At 38.4% G+C, this 23,564-nt stretch overlaps 1 protein-coding gene across 1 annotated transcript in view; it reads left to right on the forward strand.

The window, feature by feature from the left end:
- cdh13 (cadherin 13, H-cadherin (heart)) overlaps nucleotides 1-23,564 on the forward strand; it is a 496,790-nt gene that overhangs the window by 367,937 nt on the left and 105,289 nt on the right. Inside the window, exon 9 of the mRNA XM_038293940.1 lies at nucleotides 14,194-14,334. Within this exon, the coding sequence (XP_038149868.1) occupies nucleotides 14,194-14,334 (141 nt within the window). The remainder of the gene's footprint in view (nucleotides 1-14,193; nucleotides 14,335-23,564) is intronic.

Raw genomic sequence — 23,564 nt, forward strand, 5'->3', positions numbered from 1 at the left:
TATTCACATGTAAGCCAACACATGCATATATTTGTATACATATATACATGCACATTAGCCTGACGTAGTCCGACTCAATTCTAGTCAGAATATGAGTCTGATACTGCTCCATAGAGCTGTGATTATGGGGCGTGTTTTGAACGAACCAGGAAAAAAAATGTCTCTGTACTCAATTGGATAGACCTACAACCAATAAGAGCAACGGAGTGCGTGACGTATCTTAAGCGAGGCATAGTTGTTGTCCACAAAAATCAAAGCGTGCAGTTTCACGCCTAGAATAAGAAGATGAGACTTGATCGCGTTTCTCTGTTCCTCTTTTAAAATTAATTTGCTGTCAATATCTTCTAGAACAGACCTAATAGCAGAATCTACTCACCCAAACTCTCCAGCGGCAGCCATTATTGTTGTCACCCAAGCGCGCATTGGTCACGTGGTTGATAACGTTACTCTTGATCATCTGTCCATCATCGTATAAAGCCCGCCCTGACAATTTGATTGGATTGCCTGACAGTGGGCTTTAATACTCGCGCTACTATGGAGCAGAGCCAGACCGAACTTCCCCGAACTCAAACCTTGTGGGCGGGACTAAGTTCGGACTGGCACCCAGGCTACATGCACATATACAAATAGATGGACTTTAAATACACATATATGAAAACATACACACCCATATACATATACTGTACAACAACTGCAGTATCAGGTTGCAGCAACAGGGGACCAGGAGAAGTGAAGAGGGCCAACTACCTCAAGTGCAACACATACAGACACACAGCTTACATGTCAATACAGTACAGTGTTGAGTAGTCATGTTTGGACCCTGCTTCAGCTCATTTTAAACACGCAACATGTGATTGTTGTTGTAGGTCGTAGTATTTGTAGATGATGAAAAAGACATTTGACTATGAAGAAATGACTTAACTTTTGCACACTATAGGGAACTTTAAAGCTTATATTGCTGATGCCCAGTACATTTTACTGTATTGGTAGCCATAATTCGGATATTATTTTTTTATGTATTTTCATTTTTGACGTCCTTATTGATGCTAGTTTGTAAAACCAGATTAGGGCTACTACAATTAATTGGATTAATTGTGATTAAACGATTATTCAAATAATCGTCAACTAATGAAGTAATCGATTAATCGTAATAGGAGTACAGAGACACTAAAACATGTCTTTAGCTGACAGAGCGATCCGCTTAGAGAAGTAATTATACCAAAAAAAAAATCTACACATTTTGCATTTAAGATAAAAAAAAAAACATTTTTGTTTGTCAATATGCTCTATCAAGAACTCCTAAAATGGATTTTTTTTATTTCACCTGGTTTGATATTGTAAAAAAAATCATCTTTAAGGAACACTTGGCTATCCAATTACTAATGGAGAAAACAAAAATTTATCGACAGATTAATCAATTTGCAAAATAATCTTCAGTCGCACCCCTAAACCAGATGCTATCTTGGATTCATTTTTCTCACACCTGTATTATGGATGTGAAAAATTATAATTGAGACATAAGAAAATGTGTGGGGCAGCATTAAGTGTGTAACTCCTGGTCTGGGCTCTCTCTGCCTAGAGTATTTTTGTTTTGTTTTATTTTGTTTCGTATGTATTTGATGCACTTTAGACATACCTGAATTATTTGACATCATGATAGACACACGTGTACACTATAGGGAGAGAAATGGAGGACTGGGCACAAGCTGCTCAGCGTGGCTCCTTTTATCACAGCTTCTGTGCCGGCCTTAATTCAGTAGGGACTGGTAATGCGGGCCTGACTTGACTCCAGCATTCTTGAAAAGTAGAGTAAGAAGTGGAAGTCCTCCCCAAAGGTGGTGCAGTTTGTAAATTACTGTGTAGAGGCTTGGGTTATGTTGTAGCTTGGTCGGTTCTTGACTGGGTTCTCATGGCTCTTGGAACCTTAAAATCTTTATTTTGAATTAGAATTTTTATTGTAAGAGCTTCAAAGCAGAATACAGTAGCTCCTCTATCAGTGTATCTCTGGCACTTTTTCATCTAAAGATTAATTTAGATATTTTAATGCAGCTGTTGGTTTAATTGACAGTCTGAAAGGTTTATCATGGGGTCTGTTGGGCTATATTGTTTTTTAGCAATGTGTCTTCATAGACTTATGGTATTGCTTGCAACTTGTTTTAGTGGAAAAACTAAAGCCAAAAACAATCATGTTTATAAAAGATGTGAAAAGATTTATAAAAAGCAGCAGTTTCACAAGTTGTCACTTTGACTTAAAGCAATTAGAGCATAATTGTTGCTCAGGTTCTTCCTGGATGAATGGTAGTCCAAAAAATGCCTGTTTTAATTACCTTGGACTTAGCTGGAGTTAAAAACAATTAAGGAGCTGCATGTTTTTTTCAGCATAATAAAGTGTTCAGCACAAACTTCAAGCTGACAACACCAAAATACTATGGCTGTGTTTTCTACTGCCATTGACAACTTTTTCAAAGCCGTCCAACAGCAACAATCATGTCTTTCCAGGGTTTTTCCCCATAATCTGCTTATTGTGATGGTATTATTGGGCTAAATCACAGGATGTCTCAAAATATGTATTTATACTTGCGATTACTTGCCATTGGGAGCTATTGCTTGCTCACCATATTTATTCAATGCGGATCTGTCAAAAATTTCCTAGGTGTGCAATGCAGAAATTCTGTTTGCACCAAGGCCCCGCAGAGGGGCATGGAAGCCAAACATGACATACACTATATTGCCAAAAGTATTTGCTCACCTGCCTTGACTCACATATGAGCTTAAGTGACATCCCGTTCCTAATCCATAGGGTTCAATATGACGTCGGTCCACCCTTTGCAGCTAGAACAGCTTCAACTCTTCTGGGAAGGCTGTCCACAAGGTTTAGGAGTGTGTTTATGGGAATTTTTGACCATTCTTCCAGAAGCGCATTTGTGAGGTCGCACACTGATGTTGGACGAGAAGGCCTGGCTCTCAGTCTCCGCTCTAATTCATCCCAAAGGTGTTCTATCGGGTTGAGGTCAGGACTCTGTGCAGGCCAGTCAAGTTCATCCACACCAGACTCTGTCATCCATGTCTTTATGGACCTTGCTTTGTGCACTGGTGCACAGTCATGTTGGAAGAGGAAGGGGCCAGCTCCAAACTGTTCCCACAAAGTTGGGAGCATGGAATTGTCCAAAATGTCTTGGTATGCTGAAGCATTCAGAGTTCCTTTCACTGGAACTAAGGGGCCAAGCCCAGCTCCTGAAAAACAACCCCACACCATAATCCCCCCTCCACCAAACTTTACACTTGGCACAATGCAGTCAGACAAGTACCGTTCTCCTGGCAACCGCCAAACCCAGACCCGTCCATCAGATTGCCAGATGGAGAAGCGCGATTCGTCACTCCAGAGAACGCGTCTCCACTGCTCTAGAGTCCAGTGGCGGCGTGCTTTACACCACCGCATCCGACGCTTTGCATTGCACTTGGTGATGTATGGCTTGGATGCAGCTGCTCGACCATGGAAACCCATTCCATGAAGCTCTCTGCGCACTGTTCTTGAGCTAATCTGAAGGCCACATGAAGTTTGGAGGTCTGTAGTGATTGACTCTGCAGAAAGTTGGCGACCTCTTCGCACTATGCGCGTCAGCATCCGCTGACCCCGCTCCGTCAGTTTACGTGGCCTACCACTTCGTGGCTGAGTTGCTGTCGTTCCCAAACACTTCCATTTTCTTATAATACAGCTGACAGTTGACTGTGGAATATTTAGGAGCGAGGAAATTTCACGACTGGATTTGTTGCACAGGTGGCATCCTATCACAGTTCCACGCTGGAATTCACTGAGCTCCTGAGAGCGACCCATTCTTTCACAAATGTTTGTAAAAACAGTCTGCATGCCTAGGTGCTTGAATTTATACACCTGTGGCCATGGAAGTGATTGGAACACCTGATTCCAATAATTTGGATGGGTGAGCAAATACTTTTGGCAATATAGTGTATGTTGTGACATGTGCTGGATCAACATAGCTTAGTGGGTTTCTTTCTGATAAAAGACTACCCTACACAATCACTAAGCGTAATATTCATTTCAATTTAACAAATTATAAAGCCACAGAGATTATTTTTCTTTTTTTATTACCTAATGTGAGAAATAGTTAATAGCGTATAGAACTTTATAGAGTAGATGGCTGTAGAAAGAAATGCAATCTATGTAATTATTTTTACTTTTTTTTTTCCCAGAAGTTTGTCATAAGTCTTTGTTTTTAGACATTAGATGCTATTTTTGTCTGTGATCTGCATTTCAAACAGTTCCTATAAACTCAGGCAGCCTCACCTAATTTTCATGCATAGTTATGCCTTTAAAAGCTCAGTGTATAAAACTTAATGCCCTCTGTCTAACAATGTATCTATAAGGTTACATAAAGAAAAAAAAATTCAAGTATGAAGTATTATACATGCTACAGCTGCATGACTGAAAATACAACTCACTGCACCGCTAAGTAACAGTGATGATTGTCTTGAATCCCTCATCCATCCTTTATCCAACTAACCTTGAGTAAATCAAAATTAAATGTGTCCACAACGTCTACATAGCCAAATACACTATATTGCCAAAAGTATTTGCTCACCCATCCAAATTATTGGAATCAGGTGTTCCAATCACTTCCATGGCCACAGGTGTATAAATTCAAGCACCTAGGCATGCAGACTGTTTTTACAAACATTTGTGAAAGAATGGGTCGCTCTCAGGAGCTCAGTGAATTCCAGCGTGGAACTGTGATAGGATGCCACCTGTGCAACAAATCCAGTCGTGAAATTTCCTCGCTCCTAAATATTCCACAGTCAACTGTCAGCTGTATTATAAGAAAATGGAAGTGTTTGGGAACGACAGCAACTCAGCCACGAAGTGGTAGGCCACGTAAACTGACGGAGCGGGGTCAGCGGATGCTGACGCGCATAGTGCGAAGAGGTCGCCAACTTTCTGCAGAGTCAATCACTACAGACCTCCAAACTTCATGTGGCCTTCAGATTAGCTCAAGAACAGTGCGCAGAGAGCTTCATGGAATGGGTTTCCATGGTCGAGCAGCTGCATCCAAGCCATACATCACCAAGTGCAATGCAAAGCGTCGGATGCGGTGGTGTAAAGCACGCCGCCACTGGACTCTAGAGCAGTGGAGACGCGTTCTCTGGAGTGACGAATCGCGCTTCTCCATCTGGCAATCTGATGGACGGGTCTGGGTTTGGCGGTTGCCAGGAGAACGGTACTTGTCTGACTGCATTGTGCCAAGTGTAAAGTTTGGTGGAGGGGGGATTATGGTGTGGGGTTGTTTTTCAGGAGCTGGGCTTGGCCCCTTAGTTCCAGTGAAAGGAACTCTGAATGCTTCAGCATACCAAGACATTTTGGACAATTCCATGCTCCCAACTTTGTGGGAACAGTTTGGAGCTGGCCCCTTCCTCTTCCAACATGACTGTGCACCAGTGCACAAAGCAAGGTCCATAAAGACATGGATGACAGAGTCTGGTGTGGATGAACTTGACTGGCCTGCACAGAGTCCTGACCTCAACCCGATAGAACACCTTTGGGATGAATTAGAGCGGAGACTGAGAGCCAGGCCTTCTCGTCCAACATCAGTGTGCGACCTCACAAATGCGCTTCTGGAAGAATGGTCAAAAATTCCCATAAACACACTCCTAAACCTTGTGGACAGCCTTCCCAGAAGAGTTGAAGCTGTTCTAGCTGCAAAGGGTGGACCGACGTCATATTGAACCCTATGGATTAGGAACGGGATGTCACTTAAGCTCATATGTGAGTCAAGGCAGGTGAGCAAATACTTTTGGCAATATAGTGTATTTAGAACTAAACCCACAGAATGAGAGGGAGAAAAGTGATTGAAAAGCCTTGTTGGACTGTCACATCGCCACTACCGCCTCCATAATTCTTACACCTTCTCCTCTGGATGAATGCTATCCACAGGCTGCATTGGTCCAGATAAAGGCCTCATAAGTCAACAACCAGGCTGTAATTAGCTGCTGTCAGAGTGATTAATAATCTGCCTGTAGAGGTGGATTGTTAAGCGCTGTCAGTGACCTGTGAAGTGGAGCTTGAATATTTAAAAGAAAGAAAAATTCAAATTTCGCCTACTTGAAGGTATCTGAGTATATTTAAATAAACAAAGGATAAGGAAAGTTTATGATTAAGACTTGAATACTATCTGGATAATTGGTAGGCAATTTCTTTCTTTTATAACAGATGATTTGGATTTTTTATTAGTATTAATGACATGCTGAAATCCGCAGCTCTATCCACAGGAAAACTGTTAGCCATCTGTACTTTATTAAAGACATACAGGGGAAAAGCAATGGAGAAACACAGAAACACATTAGTTCAGCATTTAGTTCAGTTTTCTTTAAAGGTTTTTGGACTAACAGCAAACTTTAGAAAATGTTTTGCTCAGATAGAATGTTTTGGCTCAACTTCAAGTATGGGCCGGGCCACAAGTGTGAAACATGCGATAAAAATTACCATGAAACCAGCAACCTTAAACACCACTGTGACAATAATGTGTTTTAGGGTATTCAGCAGTGACAGGGCTGTGTCGAATGTCTGCCCTAATCGCTATATTGGCACCATATAGTGGTTACGCCATTTTAGAGGAATGTCCGAACATCGAGTGGATGAAACAGCGTTCGACTCGAATTTTCGCACAATGCACCTTGAAAAGTAGTGATCCACCATGGTCTTTAGACAAGCAGATACATCCCGGCATGCTTTGTGAGGAGAGATTCAGGGGTCGAGGTTTACCTTCCAGAAAGAAAAGCAATTGGAAAATCTAGCTGGAGATGGAATGGTTGGGTTACATCGCAACTTACTCATGTGTTAGAATGACTTAGGCAAATCCTGGAAAAAACCTGAGAATCTGAGGCAAAACATGAAAATTAATGTTTTAGTTGTTCTTCATCCAATCTGACTAAGGTTTGAACAGTTTAGTTAGCTTTTAAGGCAAGTCTTTGAATCTGTCTGAAAACCTTGCAGCTGGCATTCCAAAACGTACTTCCTTCATGTATTATCGACTCCAGAGGGACTAACTCACAGCACACCATGCTTTTCAAATCTTTAGTTCTTATAAAATCATGTACAATATTATCAGATTTCGCAATATTAAACTTAAATGATGATGACAAATGTCAATGAAGTTTGTTGAAATATGACATGGTCTGCATGACGTCAGTAAATAATCCTGAAAATGGCTGTCAGATTGAATGTGTCTGATGTTTGTGCATCTGCTTGGTTACTACTGAATCAAAAAATAGAATGCACAGTGTAAAGAAACATTTCTCACGTCGTTAGCCCCTTTGCGCAGCATGAAAACACAATGGCTGCAGGCACATGATGACCAAATTCCTTAGCTTCTGCATGCTGCATTTATGCTGTTTTTTTGTTTTTTTTTATTTCAGTTAGATACTTTCTGCTCCAACCTGATGCCAACTGACAGCAGCAGAGTTAAGGCTCAGAGTTGCAATCCCTCATAAATATCAGCATCCTCAGAATTCCCAGGGAGGCTGAAATGATGAAGATAAATGAACTCTGACAGTGACTGATGGAAAACACAAACTGAAATGCTTTACTTTTATCCTGATGAAAACTTTTTCTGCGTTTTTTTCCAGATAATATACTTCATACACTAAAACAAAACATTTCCAAACCGCTGAAGAAAAAACGTGATTAGAGAATTTAAAAAAGGATTTCTGATGTCTTAAATCGGCAGTTTTCTATATTAGAGAGCATTTTGATGGCAAGGAAACAAGAAAATGGCTGCATTTCAGGACAGAAAAACATTTGACTTGGAAAAATGCAGAAATGAAAAGTGTAAAGCAGATGAAGGCATAAAGGTAAAAGAATTAGGCTAATGCTGCTTTGTAGAAATACTCTCAATAGTGTGTCTTCATCTAACTTCTGCTGTTCTTTTTTTTTTTTTCTCAGGCTTTTTATGTCTGTCATCATTTATCTACGCATATGAAAAGAGGCCTGAAGAATAGCCAGTGGTTCAGTGTAGTGAGCAAGCATTATGTGACGGCCAGAGGAGAACAAAGAACCCATTGCCAATTTGATTATAATATTACACCTATTCAGAGAGCTAATGTGGTGTCTGCAATGTCAGGCTGCTCTTTCTCTTCCTTTTTTTCACTTGTTCCCCTTAGTTTCCTAGTTTCCTGTGGTTATTATCATCCCTTACATCCCCAACTGAATGCAGAGACCTAACCTCTCACTCAAATATTGCCTGTCATATGATTTAAGGTAAGTTGTACACCAGATTTAACAGACAAGAATGTTTGAAAAAATATATATATATTTTTTTTAGTTTACAACCCTAGTACATTTGCTAACTATAGAAGAACTTACTGTAATAGATCAGAGCTGAGCAGACTGGCTCTTTGTCTGTCAGCCGGGTTTATCACATTCCTACTAAATGGTAACGAACAGCTTAAATTAAGGCATTTACACTGACAGTCCCTGTTTAGATCCTTTAAAGTTATCACAGCTGTGTCCAAAAAGTATTCTGGTTATTGAGCATGAGAATATTTTTCAACTAAAGTGAAAATTAGATCCTTAAACTTTTTCTTTTTTTTCTAATTTTAACCAAACTTGGTAAAACTTATCTTTTTCCAATAAACTTGTCCTTTTCATTGAACAAGCATTATGCGCAAAATACCCAAATTCTTCAACTGCACGCAAATTACATTAAATTATTTTATCGTGATATATTTTACTATCGTGCATACTGTAAATTGTTTTTTATTATGTATCTGCTTGTTTTTCAAACATTTTTGCCAACTACATGGCAACGCATCTGAAAAATTGGTTAAATCCATTGCACATCTGTTAAAGATGATCTTCCCAGTAAGCTTTGGTAACTTTTGTCTTTTTAGTTTTTTCACTGCAGGATTGATTTGCTGCAACAGTTACAGATGATCTCACTGAAGGGTTTTTAGACATCTTTCCCAGAAGTACCAATACCAATAGAGGGTTATGTAAGTGTTCAAAAGAATAATATCCACTGACCCTGATATCATCTCCACTTACAAGTGAAGTCAGGCATTTTTCAGAGAAGTCATCATGTCCGACGGTAGGATCTCTATCAAATTTTGCCAGTTACTTTTTTTTACACCTGGGTTAAAAAAATCCCTGATGCATCAACTCAAGTCCACAGTGAAAACCAACATCCTTTCTTGGCCGCCTAGTGCCAGAGAGTTTATAATTGAGTTGAGACTTTGGAAATGCTCATTAAGACATTGTCAGTCGCTAGAGGAGGCCACGCTCAATGTGTTGAGACACCACTGAGACTGCAGCTCTCCCCGAGCCTCGCTCCGCTCCAGCTGGAGGGCAGAAGTATACGTCTGCGCTCAGGTGTTCATGTGTGAGTGTGCTTCAGAGCTGACAGGTGTGCACTCGTGTGTGATTGTGTGCATGAAGTTTAATAAACTCACAGGTCTGTGGAGCACCATCTGTTTGCACCGGTGTTTGATTGCGGAGGAGCTTGTTGTGAGGCACACCCTTATCACTCAGCATGTGTGACTAACTGGTGATAGAAGCACCTGTTTACTGTCTCCCACTTTGTCTTTGTCTCCCTCTCCGTTTGGAGAGCTGCTTTAAATCTAAATCCCGTGTAGTGATTTTACTGTAAACCAGAAAAGCACAAATACAAAACTAAATACTAAATTATACATACATATACAGTATATTATATAGTTTGTATTAACAAAGATTGTCATTGTTTGATATTACAATTAACTGGTGGAGAGCAAATACAATTTTTACACCTCTGATATCTAAAATAATTGATATATATGTTTAGTTTTCATAACACTAGTGAAATGGCATCATAGATCACAGAGGGTCTTATCCTTCGGAGGACGTCATTTAAATTTGGTTCAGTATGTCCGTCCATCAATTATTTAATCACCCAACTCAATAATCTCAACCTCAGATTAAACTGTTGGAGCAATAACTGTGATCAGCAGGTGAATTGCACACACACACACACACCCACACACCCTGGAACTGACAGTTGCTGGGTCACAGCTCTCATCATCTCCAGCACAATAACCTGATTGGCTGTCCACGAATCTGAGAACCTGTGATAAGAAGAGATGTTAAATATGACACACAAAATCTATTAGTTTGGGGGGGAAACCAGGGAATCACAAATGTATTCAGATGTATAGATATACATATATATATATTTTTTTTACCAGATGTAAAGTAAAATCTATCATAATGAAGCCTACACCAAAAATTGTATTATTGATGTCCTCCTGAATCTACGTGATACTTAAAAGATGACAGAATGTCCTTTGATGAATCCCTGTGATTATCTCTCCATAAAGTCATTTTTGGGCAATTTATTTTGTTTTGCTTTTCCTCTCTGTCTTCGGTTTTCATTCTGAAGAGCACTTGGCAGCATTATTTGTTATGTCTGTCTGTCATAGTAGGATTTCCAGGGTGTGAATTGTGATCCTTTGTGTTTTGCATGACGACACCACAAGAGAAGGGCTGTACATGCAGTCCGAGGGGAATCTACAATGCAGAAGAGAGCTCATGCAGCATTTTTTAGTGAGACAGATGGATGAAGTTTACCAAGCATATGACAGCTAACGCCCCCAGAAGGGCAAAAAAATCCCAACAAAACTGCAGCCCTTAAATAAATGTTGGCTGTACCACTCCCACTCCGCTATTATTTGTTCACTGAAGTTAACATTTCTATTAGAGGTGAATTATGCAAACAAATTAGTATTGCTGCTATGATCATTATAAATGCCATCCCCTCGCTCTATGTAAGAGCCACATTTTCCCAACTCTATCATAGATTATGGATGCTGGCAGACTAGAGAATGGATCGAATATCTAATGTAGCTCTTTGCACTCCAGTTAAATCATATCCATTGCTTGTAATGAAAAACATGATCTTAAATCTAAAAACATTTTGTTTTATGGTGACCTTTACTGTTAAATGAGTAATAAGTAGACATTTGCTTTAAAATTAACCCAAATGACTATTATTTTTCACTCTTAATGGAAGTAACTTTCTGCATAAACAATCGTCTTCTCCATCAATTACATCTTTAAAAGTGTGCTGGACTACTTTTTAGCCCATCAGCATATAAGAATATGCTGGGTTAATAAAACAGAGTGCAGTATGAGCAGCAGCCTACAAACATGGAGGCCAGCAAGAGAAGCGGACCAGAAATAGTCTCAATAACACCTAAGAAGTCTCAGCATACCGGTACTTAAAAAGATTTGCCCTACCTGCTGTGGGTGAATCATCTTCACTTGTCATTTTAAATTTAGCTTATACCCGGCTCTCTTAACCTTCATGGCACTCTCTGAATCATAGTACATGCTTACTAAAGAAATATGACTGTTATGAAAGGATGGCAGGAAAAGAATCACTGCTTACAGTTTGATTCTGTAAGACTGAACTTTTTTGGTTTTCTTGCAAAACAACATGTATTGTGCAAAACTTCTACCCTTACTAAATACCACTCATAATGAAACATAGTGAGGCAGCTTTGTGTTGCATATATACTTGTTCTGCTGAAATGATAGGAAAGCTTAAGTTGATTCAGTGCTGTAGTCTAAATTTATTTTCAGAATCCCACATCCACTGGCTCTACTATCTCAGCCTAAAATAACATCACTATATGTCAAACATATTCGATGTAAAATTTTACATTCATGGAGGACCTTTCAAATGTCAGCTTAAACACATGATGCTTGCAGAATTCCTCCCTTTTGTTGTTTTTTTCCCCCATTGACCGACCATATCTGCTCCAAATAGTTTATACAAGTCAGGCTTAAATTGCTGGAGCGAAAAAAGTTGGTTTTAACATTTTCATATTTCATGGATAGGTTGTGCGTTTTTTTGTGTGTTTTTTTTTACATATTCCTATATAGTTTACTTTTGGTTTGAAATTTCAAAATGTTTCCAAGATATGAACTTTGAAAACACTTTAAAAATTGTAAAATGATTAAATGTGGTTTATTTAACATAAGATCTCTTTCTTCAAAAAGTCTGCTAGTTTATGACTTGATTTGTGATAATCACATTGATTTATGTTGCTTTACAGAAACCTGGCTGCAGCTAGAGGACTATGTGAGCATAAATGAGGCAACTCCTATTTATTGGAACTTTCATATACCCAGAAATTATGGGCAAGGAGGGGGAGTAGCAACAATCTTTCAGTCTGACATACTGAAACAGGATCATCATAGTTGGGGATTTTAAAATCCATGCTGAAATTAAAGCTGATGGCTTAAGTGGAGCCTTTAATGCTATCTAAGACACTATTGGCTTTGTTCAAAATGTGAAGAGTCCCACACATGCTCATCTTTATACTTTGGACCTTGTGCTGACATATGGCATAGAATGTGTAAAAATAACAGTATTTCCTCACATCCCTGTCCTTTCTGACCACTTTTTAAAAACCTTCAGGAATACTTGAATAGAGTTCTCTTCCTCCAAAAGAAGACACTTTAGCAGATCATTATCAGATAGTGCAGTTATACATTTTAAAGAATCTGTTTCACTTTCTCCTCTGTGTCGCTAAGCAGTGCTGCAGAGTGGAAACGTTTAGTTTATCCCCCTTCACAGGTTGATGATTTTTGTTTATAGGGTTTCTAGTTCTCTGCGTGCTGCCTTAGACAATGCAGCCCCTTTGAAAAAGAAGAAGTTTAAAAATAGAAAGCTGGCTCCCTTGCTAAATGCAGAGCTGCGCACTCTGAGGCAAAATGCTAGCTCGGAGCTAGTCTGCCTGCCTGTGTGTTTCCTGGACGGGCCTGCCCATTACAGTGTGAGGGATTTCCTTTGAGTCAATGAGCTGATGCTATCAACTGGTTTTTCAAAGATTGAAAGCTTTGAATCAATTTGACTCTATGATCAGGTGAACTATAAAGTGATTTAAGAGGACATGTGTTGTGAATTGGTGCTATATAAATAAATTGAAGTGAATTGAGATTTGCAAAAATGACAGCAGCATGTTTTTTAACCGACTACAGTAGAAACTGCAAATCAGCATGAATGTAACAACTTATTGAGGTTGTTGGGAGCAGTGGTGGTTATAGAGTCTTACAGTTGTTGGGAGGAAGGATCTGTGATAACGCTCCCTGGTGCATTTAGGGTGCAGCAGTCTGTCACTGAAGGAACATTCCAATTCAGCAACAGCTTCATGCTTGGGGTTGGAGACATTGTCCAACGGATATGTTAATTTAGGTAGGATCCTTTTGTTTCCCTCCTCCTGCACTGAGTCCAGAGGGCATCCAATTATACAGCTGTTCTTCCTGATTAACTTATCCAGCCGCTTTCTCTACAGCTACAGATAAGCCATTGCTCCATAGAAGATGGCTGATGCCACAACAGATTCATAGATCTTCAAGAGCGCCACCTGAACTCCAAAAATCCTCAGTTTCCTAAGCAGGAAGAGTCTGCTCTGACCTTTCTTGTAGAGAGCCTCAGTCTTGTGCGTCCAGTCCAGGTTGTTATTCAGATGATAGTGGACTCCTATAAGGTAAATATAGGAGTCCAATATCTAAATGTCCGTTCCCTGGATGTTCAACAGTGGGGTGGATCTGCCTCTGCGAAAGTCCACCACTAGCTCCTTGGTTTTGTATTTGTATTTGATATTAAATTTTACAAAAAATAAAAGCCCAACAATGCTAAGAGCATGCCAATATATTTATTTAGGATATTTTGAGGAATATGTGTTTTTACAACCTTTCATAAAAATAAAGTGTGAAAAACAAAGTTTTATTCCTTGACATCTGCTAGCTCTAGAGCACTGTGAAGGGTTTGAATTAAAAATGGCTCTGAGGTTAAATGGAAGAGTGCAGTTATGATTCAGTTGTGCATAGTCTAATTTTCCTGTTTAAACCTATTATCTGTTTTTACATGTATGCATTTTATGTTATGATCCCGACTTTGCCTTACAAACATGGTAAACCCAAATATTTCTTATCTTGATGTGTGTGGCATTTAATCACCTTTTCCGATATATTCATAAAGAGTTTGTAAAGAAAAATTCTAACATCAGGTATTCTTCCCACATATTTATACAAAATGGGTTTGCTTTTAATCTGGTCCTCTTTGCACTGTAGTTTTCTTTGCATCTTTCTGGGTCCTTTTTTTCCATCTTTTTAAGCCTTCCTCTCTGTTGTGTTTTCTTCAGACTCTCCCAACAACAACATATGAATTAGAGATCGTGGCCAAGGACATGGCAGGAAGTGAGGTGGGCCTTACAGGAACAGCCACGGCTACCATCACCATCACAGACAAGAACGACCATGCCCCAGAGTTCACACATCCACTGGTAAAAACACTGTTTAATAAACCTATTTTGAATGTTGTTCTCCTTACTCCTGCCAATCAAATGCAGCTTCTGTAGATATTGGAGGAAATCTGAGTTTGTTTTCCCCTCTGGGGAGGAAAAAGGATAGAGTTAAAATAACTACTGCATTTGTTTAAGGACTTGGGATAAATAAACAGAACAAAAGCATAATATCAGTACCCTCTGGTAATAAGCTCTTGTAAATTGATTGGAGTACTTTGACATACATGGTTAAATGAAACAGGACAAAACTTTTCTAAGTGAGGAGCATGGAGACAGTTTGTAGTTCATTTGTTTTATAATAACATGACTGAAAAGAAGAGAAAAAAAGATGATAAAAGTTAATATTGATTTAAAATAATATTTCATAGGGTTCTAAGGTTTTTATTGACTTAATTTGATCCTTTGAATCAGATTCTAGTATGATTGGTCTTACACTTCTTGATCAGACTTTCTCATCATTGTTCTTCTGTCTGGTACCCTCACAGTGTTGGACTGAAAGATCAAGTCATTATGTTTTGTTCAGTCAGCAAAGCTTAAAGAAAGAAATGCTAACAAGCTAAACTAAGTCATCCCAAGGCAAAGTGTGTAGTATAACTTGTTTTAAGTGGCTTCAATCGCCAATTTGTGCCACCACTTACAAAATTTGTCAAAGGTTGCCACTTTTTCCTTTTTTTGTTCCTCTTAATGCTTCTTTTTAATGCTGGTTGTGTGAAACCAAAGACAGAATTAGACCTGGTAGCCAAAGACCCCTCAGCACCCTAAGGTGTAGTTGTAACACTTGAGTTGTGTGTTTTTTAATGGAAATGCCCACAGCTGTTGTCAAGTTCCAAGACACATGGCACTTTGCCCCAACCAACCCTCCCCTACAGCCCTCCTATGATGCATTGAGGTGTCAAGGGAGCTTGTAAGGAGTGCAGCTCAGATGTAAAATGTTACAGCTCAGAGGGCTCGGCAGGGCCTTGTAGAGTGCACCATGTCCATGTCTGTGTTAATGTTCTCATTTCTCATTGGGGATAGACCCATTGAACGGCATGGAGAAATGGAGCTTTTATAAAACAAGTGTTTGAAGACGTTAAGCTCCTGAATAAATCCTCCGTCCTCCACTGTCCCTGACTGCCTTTAGCCTCCCCATGAATCTTCTTTGACCTCTCAGACACCTGTCATCTTACTGTAGGTCTGCTTTTTAGTGTATAACGTCCATCATGCTTTTTTTTTTTTTTTTTTTTTTACAAATTAATAAAAAAATAAAATTTTCCTGTCATGAAAAGCTGTAATCTGGCCACATTCAGGTTGCAGTATCCACCACCTCTAGAGTGTATTTCACTTTCTTCGTACTGAGGATAAGTCAAACAGATGTTGGAGGTAGAGAATCTATAAAGTCCTGCATTAAAAAAAAAAAAAAAAAAAAAAAAAAAAAAAACTTCAGTTACATAATTCCTTATTCAGGTACATTATTGTTGAATCCCAAAAAGAAATGTCAAATTATCAGCTTGAATAGCTTTCAATTAATTATTCAATTATAACAGAGTTGCAAAAAGCTAGAAGTTAAACTTTAAAAGACTGTGGTCAGCTGTTCTTAACAGAGCAAGTTTATTGGTAGTTTTATACAGGTTTCTTAAATCACCAAAAGCTTTTAGTATGTTATGTTTTCATTAAGAATTATCCTCCAAAAAATTAATATTATTTTAAGTAAACCTCATTTGATTTGGAAATTAACTCAATTCCAGTAAAATCCTATTTTAATGCTTATGTAAGGAATGGAGTCACCCATTTTTTCGCATAAGGGATTCATTATCTAACTTGTTTGTTGAAGTGGATTTCAGGCCAAAACAGTAGTGACAAAGGTCAGAGTACTTTCTAGAAATTAAATATGGATTTTTTTATTATTATTATCTTTTTTGGTGACTTATTTTGCTGATTTAAAAGGCATATTCTGCTGCTATCAATCCTCTTGCTAGCAGTAGCTAGAGAGCATGACACAAGACAGATTCCCCTTTATTAAGGAATGCTGTCATGTATTAATATCATTTAATTTGGTGTCTATATCTTATTACTTGGCCCTCAGTTGGTTTTATTCTTATAAGCCCCCTATTGGATCCAATGTCTGCTTTGTATTTAAAGCTTAGGTGGCTTTTCCTCCTGGAAATAATATTCATATTTACTGGGGAGGCTTCTGCTATGGCTCCATTTTCTTTCTAGTGAGGTTTTAACAAGGATTTTATCACCAAGGTGTCAGAAAAAAGAGTTATGTATTGTATTTGAAGTTATAAAAACATCTGTCTTAGAAGCCATTTCCTATTTATCTTTGCTTTTTGCCTCCAGTTTTAGATGCAGTGTTTCTGTAATTTTCTTTCTTCAGAGAGAATCAGGAAATAAGTAGATGTTGTTCCTCCTGATTCAGAATCAGAGCACAGATGTAGAAACTCCAGCACCTTTTCACCTTCACACATTTCAGCTCATTTCATTCCTCCTCATCCACCAATATCCTGATCCCCACTTGGGTCTCGTCCTCAGCTCTGCACAGCTCGTCTCATCTTCTCTCCTTCCCGGCTCTGCTAATTCTGCACCATGTCTGACTGGGCTTATATGCTATTTTTCTCCTGCTCCTCATAACAAGACCATGATGGACCTTATCGCTGCTGTCACTCAAACTCCCGGGCTTCTCAGTCACTGTATTATTTTTTCCCCCACCCGGGTTTTCTCAGTATTATCTTTCCATGTTTCTGTCGGTATTTCTCTCTCAGTTTTTCCAACACTCTCTCTTCGATGATGACCAGGGTAAATGCATAGCTGCGATCCATCTGTCCTGCAGGTAGAGATTTGTGTTGATGGGTGTTGTAACAGCCATACGGTACTAGGCCCTGTCAGTCTGTCTTGAGGGATAGCTTATGGGTGTTACGGATTAGTCCAGGATTGCGACTTTCTGCCCTTAGTGATATCCTCCTGCAGCTGGTCAAATATGTTGTACAAAAAATACAGGATAAGGAAATGTTTCATAGGCTTAATATCAGACTACGGGTAACAGAAAAAAGACATTTGCACAAATTTGATTTTGTCTTTTTTTAAGCTGGCACTGACCAAGAACAACCCATTTTAAGGAAAACATTTCTGATTTAATCTAATGGTCATCTTTCAGTATCAATCCAAATGAATGTACCTAATTAATCATATTTACCCATACTTGAAGCTTTATTTAATCTTGTTCAGTTATCCATCATCCATAATTAGATATGTGTACACTTTCATCATTTCATTGCAAGCCACTGTGTAGCATAAAAAGGTTACCCTTGAAGGGTATCAGCAGCTAATCTGTTTCAGTTGAAGGAAAGCGCATTGCCTCTAGCTGCTTCAGTCTCTCTATAAATCCTGTTGAGCTCCAGGAAAGACTTGCAAACAGCCTGTTTGCTGTGTACATCCAAAGAGTCTGAGTGAAGAGTTTGAATGTTTAAACTACTGTATGTCTACACTTACGACCAGCATGGTTCATTCAAAAGGAGTTTCTAATATTAGATGCCTAGTCTACACATGCTTGTTTAAACTTGCATACAGCATATCATCACCTTGATTGTGCTTGCAGATCATTATATTTTAGTAAAGGTATTTCTAGTTTTACAGTAGGGGACTACATCTTTCAAAAGTCTAGAGTGAATCTAAACAGAGGAAATATATATTAACACATTCCACATGAGTTATAATCAGAGGTGTGGTGAAAATTTTAATCATGCAGATTTAGACACATGCATGTTGCAGGCATGTGAAGTGAGACAGCAGCTGTGATTGGATGCAGGCTTTGATTCTTGTTAATGCAAATGTTTTTAAGTGGATCATGGATATACAGTATAATCTAAGTAGATTGAAGGCATGTCTGCAGTGGAACTACCGGTAGTTCCATTTCCTCGGCAGTAACTCCTAAACATTGGAAGGAAAACAGCAGACAGTGACAACGTAATGGATGATGGTCTTTAGAATTTGTACTTCCAGCCATTCTTATGAGCACCATAACAGCCACACGTTTAACACAAAGCCAGATTTCCTGGTTGAAACTATTTATTAGCTGAAAAAGTCTTTCCTTACAATCATTTTGGTCTCCTCTGACCTCAGCCAGACATTTTACTCCAAACAGCTGCTTTTAAATGGATATTCTTCCTTCTTTAGGAAATAGTCAGGAATGCCGAACTGTGATTGAGGGTTCAAATCCCTGTAGATCAATCAATCAGTCAGTCAACCAATCAATTAATTAATAAAGACACAATTAATCAGTCAATAAAGTCAATAAAAAATCAATCAATCAAAAGCTCCAAAGGGGGCACTTGTTGGCCAGCACATTAATTACAGAGCAGTCAGACGGGCAAAACGCTGTGCAACATATGTATTGGACAAAAAAATCTTTCTTTAAATTATATATTTCATGAAGGTCATTAATAAAAAGTAAATAACTGTGGGAACAAAATATTTCCAGACTTGATAAGAAAAATACTGGCATCTGCAAGGTAGCCAGTGATTGTGTTGCACCAGTATTTGCTTTACTGTTAGCATTGACCAAGACTAAGTTAGGGCCCAAAAGTTTGTTCCATCCATTTTTTGCATGATTTAATGCTATTCTGAAGTCTATTGTTGTACTTTAAAGTTAAAGCTGAAAACCAACAGACAATAATAAAAGAGGAAGACAAAGAAGAGACTCAATAATTGTAACATACAGATAAAAGGGGAATTTACGTTAACAAAACCAAGCTTTTGATAAAAAACATTTTCTGGTTAGCCTCTTTGCATACCAAGTCCAGATGTCATCAATTGCTTTTTGCAGGTACTTGTAATTGTTTGTAACCTAAACCTTTATATTAGAACTAAGAGTTACCTCATCACCTCTTCAATAAATACATAGAGTTGCTGCCATTCAGTAGGCTAATTAGATATTTGTATTAAAAAAAACAAGTGAACCATAATAAAATAACCACATTTTTTGTTCTTCTTCTTTAGTATATATATATATATATATATATATATATATATATATATATATATATATATATATATATATATATATATATATATAGAATGGAGCAGAATGGAAACATATTTTAAGCAAATAGGGAAATGAAAGCATACAGTTACACACAAGACTTAAAAAAGGAAGGAAGGAAGAATCTGTTCTGACCATTCCTGTAAATAGCACCAATCCTGTTTATTGCTGAGCTTAACACCCTCATACAGTCAACTATCTTAATGTCATTCTGTTTCTGTAGAGTTTGATCCCCCTTTCCACTGTTTTCCCTGCATAAGATTAAGAAAGATACATTACAGTACAAGTTTATGGAAATATCACGGGATTTGCTGCTTGTAACAATAATGCACTCAACTTGTTGTGAGATAATTCCTAGATTTTCATAATGAGAGAAAGAGTTTTAGGAGCTCATCAGTCTAAGAGTTTGATTCACTCTGATCATGTGGATCAAATAATCTTCCTAAAGCGACAGCTTATTGGATGGCATGTGGGCTCAGTACATGGATTATTGTATCTCATGATGTCTGCTGCTGTAATTTACCACATGGGGTTCTGCTAATACAATAAGATGTATTGAGCTTCTTACTATTGTAGATTTTATGACATACTGTGAAGTTGAATTTTTACATCCTGTCACGAACTTACCATTTTCCCATTTATTAAAAAAAACTCACCTTTTCTTTTTTGATTGTTAATAATCTAAAAAAAACACATATTTTTAACAGCAGCAGGTACCTAGATGTATTCTAAGTGAACAGAAATGTTCATTCTGGAACTTGTAAAAAATGCTTCCTCAGAAAAATGGCAGTTCAGTTAAGCCACTTTAGCACACAGGATGATTTCCTTGTTTTATTTGTTTCTTTAAGATGCCATCATATCATTTTCTTTTGGATTAAAGAACATACTGCTGTGTTTTATTGATGATTCAAAGTGGATCAATCTGGTATTTGTTGTTCAGGTATCTTTAATAAAACACTTTCGGTGGGATGTTAAGATACGTATCACAGTTGAAATGCCTATTCACCAGTCATACTGCCTACACTGCTTTGAGCTCTTATTAGGTTTATATATGCTTGCATTCCTTTTCATTTCAAGTCTAACTGAAAAAAATGTGATATGTCATGTTCTAAAATCTACTTTGCTGGGAGGTTAATCACAGGTATATATAGGAAACAGGCTACACAGAAGCAACTAAAATGAATAAATCAAATGGTAAGCTCATTAAATTTCTAGACACCCTTCACTGTATGGAGGATTAAAACCGAATGATGAAAAGAGAAGCTTTACCTGTGTTTTTATTTTGGTTTGATGGACAGGGACGATAGACCTGGCTCTTTTTTCAGGACCACTAAGATATTACTTTACTGTATCGCAGCAACAAAGGAAAAGTTGCTTCTAAGCAGATAATCTTTTACCTAAATCCTGTGTTTCTTCTTACTCTAAAGAAATTCAGACATTAAGCTTGATTATAAAATAAGGCATGAACAAAGTGCAAGGCATTTGTGTATCTGGGATACAAATTTATAGTAAAAACAAACATGGCCATAGATTCATCACGCAGAGTTGAAGCTGCAAATGAATTTGGAATACATTTTAGAAATGATGCATCAGACAAAGCTACAGGATCAGCCGCCTTTGAGCTTTATTTAGACAATGATAGAAAAATCCATCAGGGTACCAAGAGAGAGTGATGGTTAAAAAAGGAACACAAACAGACAGACTGTAAACTGCTCTGTTACATTCTTGTCCAGACATCTGTTGAGTGGAGGTTTAATGTGATGGGCCCTTACATTGTATGTTCCTGTCAGAAAAAATCTTGGGGGCAGCAGGGACGTGTCACAGAGTAGTTTCCATTAGGACAAATGAACAGCTGCTCAGCTGTTGTCGAGCTGCCTGAACTGCTGCCTGAACTGCCATCTGTATTCATAACACAGTTTGACAGCATCCAGGATTGAAATAAGTTCATCTTCATCTATTTTTATTCAGGATTGGAACTTTTCTATATGTGTACATAACTGCCTTTATTCACATGTGTTTTTCAGTATCTATCTATTATTGTGGAATCAAATTGAAATTTTAAGTTTCATATGCACCAGTTTGCTGTGGTAGTCAAAGGACAGAATACAATTCTGTTTCTGTCATAGCCGTAATGCAGCAGACATTATGTTTTCTCTAAGCTAACAGATTTACATCTCTTTCCTAGGCCTAATGCCAGAATTCCTTTGTACCTACATCTGGGAGAAAATAAGCTAAATGTTACTGATGCTTCAGTGAGAAAGATTTGTGATATTACATTTTGTTTTGAGAAACCAAACAGCTGTCCTGATTTGCAGTGCAGAAGTCGACGGGTTGTTTTGAGACCTCTTGAAGGTGATGTTTAATGTAAGGTTTTCACAGTAGTCTGATCTTAATGAACCTTCATGAAAATAACAATTTGCTTTCCACCTGGCAGGTGTTTGTCTTGGCCCCACGACAGAGAAAATGGTGTTCAGTAAACCAAACACCTGGTTCCATTCAGAAAGAGAGGCTTTATAATCAGTTCACAGCCCTTCATGTCAAAAAAAACTTGCTAGAGTTAGCATCTGAACTGAGTAGTGCATTATATGAATTGTTGATTTACATATCTGTTGCATAATCAGAAGCTATTAATCATATACTAGCTTCAGCTCTTAAATACAACAGAAATTACGTGTCAGTGCCATTACCTGTACAGAAACATAGGAAAAAGTTTATGAAATGTTACTAAAATGAACCTCTGAAACTCTTTCTGACATCATAATGTAAATAAAGAGAAAAACTCAAATTGAACCCATTTTAATTTTGATTTACTTAAAGGCACACCGTATAACTTTTGGCCACTATGGGTGCTAGACCTGTAACTTTAACGTGTTGTGACCCTAGTGGCCACAAGTGCCCCAGCACTGTTGCAAAATTCAACAGTCAGCCGGTCAGCCTACTGTGTCTTTTGATTGGGGACCACGCTAGGCGTCTTGCTTCAGCTTGGATGGCACAATCCCTTTCCCATTTTCTGCTTTTAGCCTCCTTAGAAGGTGTAACACTAGAAAGTCCAGAGATCCGAGAATTTTCTTCAGCCTCCAGTCCCGCCAATAGTACTTCCCAACTCATGAATCCCTTTTTAGATGTAAATGCCCTAATAGCGCTGTCGTTGGAGAACAATTCCACCCCCTTCAGTTTCGGTTTTAGCTCAAGCCTCTCTGTTAGAGAGTTTGGGGGTGGGGGATGGGGGGAATCATATTTGTAACTAGGTTTATAACTAGGTTTTCGTCATCAGTGTCACCAACACCGGAATCATTTTAGACAGCGCAGCCACCAGCGCAGCGATACGACGATATCTGATCTGTACAATGAAAATAGCTACATGAGCTGGAATGCTGTAGAGAGGGAAAGCAAGAATATTTATACAATAATGTCCATCTGCTCTATTTACTAGGGGGCAAATATAACTCAAGCGATCTCTCCTCCGATGCAGCGGATCTCTCCTCCGCTGAAGCCGAGACAGCATCGTGAGACTGCAGTAAAGTTGGCAATATATTTACAGATTCGGCTTTTCCGGATTAATAAATCGTCGGCAGATGATTTATTTTACAACACAGACACCTCTCCGCAACCACAGCAAGGCAGACAGTGAGCTACAACCGTAGTATCCTCAAAACGAGTCTCCTATCGCGCTGGGAGAATTACGTTGGACCCTATGCAGAGCTCGCTCCTCCGCAAATGCTTAGGGACCGTGTGCAAGTTGCAAAATAATCAGAGAGAAATATTCAAAAGTGTCACCAAGGAGAGGTGGATTATCATCAAATTCATTTCATGTGTATCTCATTTCATGTCTTTCATAACACATTTATTGGATTCGAAAATAGTACTTTTTTGAGGAATTTCCCAAAGCCTAAATGACAAATGGCATCTCTATTTTGTTATTAGAATAAGTATAAAATGAGCAATGACTACACTATAGATTATTGAAGTGCCACCAAACTTGTAGGATACATAGAAAACATAATCTGGATCATACTACAACTCTTACTTTGGGAAGATGGGCCAAACTGTATTTTTGGAGCTTTTTCCTTTGTTATTATAAGCATATAATAGCCAACATTTACACTAAAGATCACTGTAGTGCCACCAAACTTGTAGCACACATAGATAACCTCATCTAGTTCATACTACAACTCTTACTATCGGAATG

This window comes from Cyprinodon tularosa, unplaced genomic scaffold, assembly GCF_016077235.1.
Source record: "Cyprinodon tularosa strain WSP-4 unplaced genomic scaffold, ASM1607723v1 ctg332, whole genome shotgun sequence".
Taxonomy (NCBI): domain Eukaryota; kingdom Metazoa; phylum Chordata; class Actinopteri; order Cyprinodontiformes; family Cyprinodontidae; genus Cyprinodon; species Cyprinodon tularosa.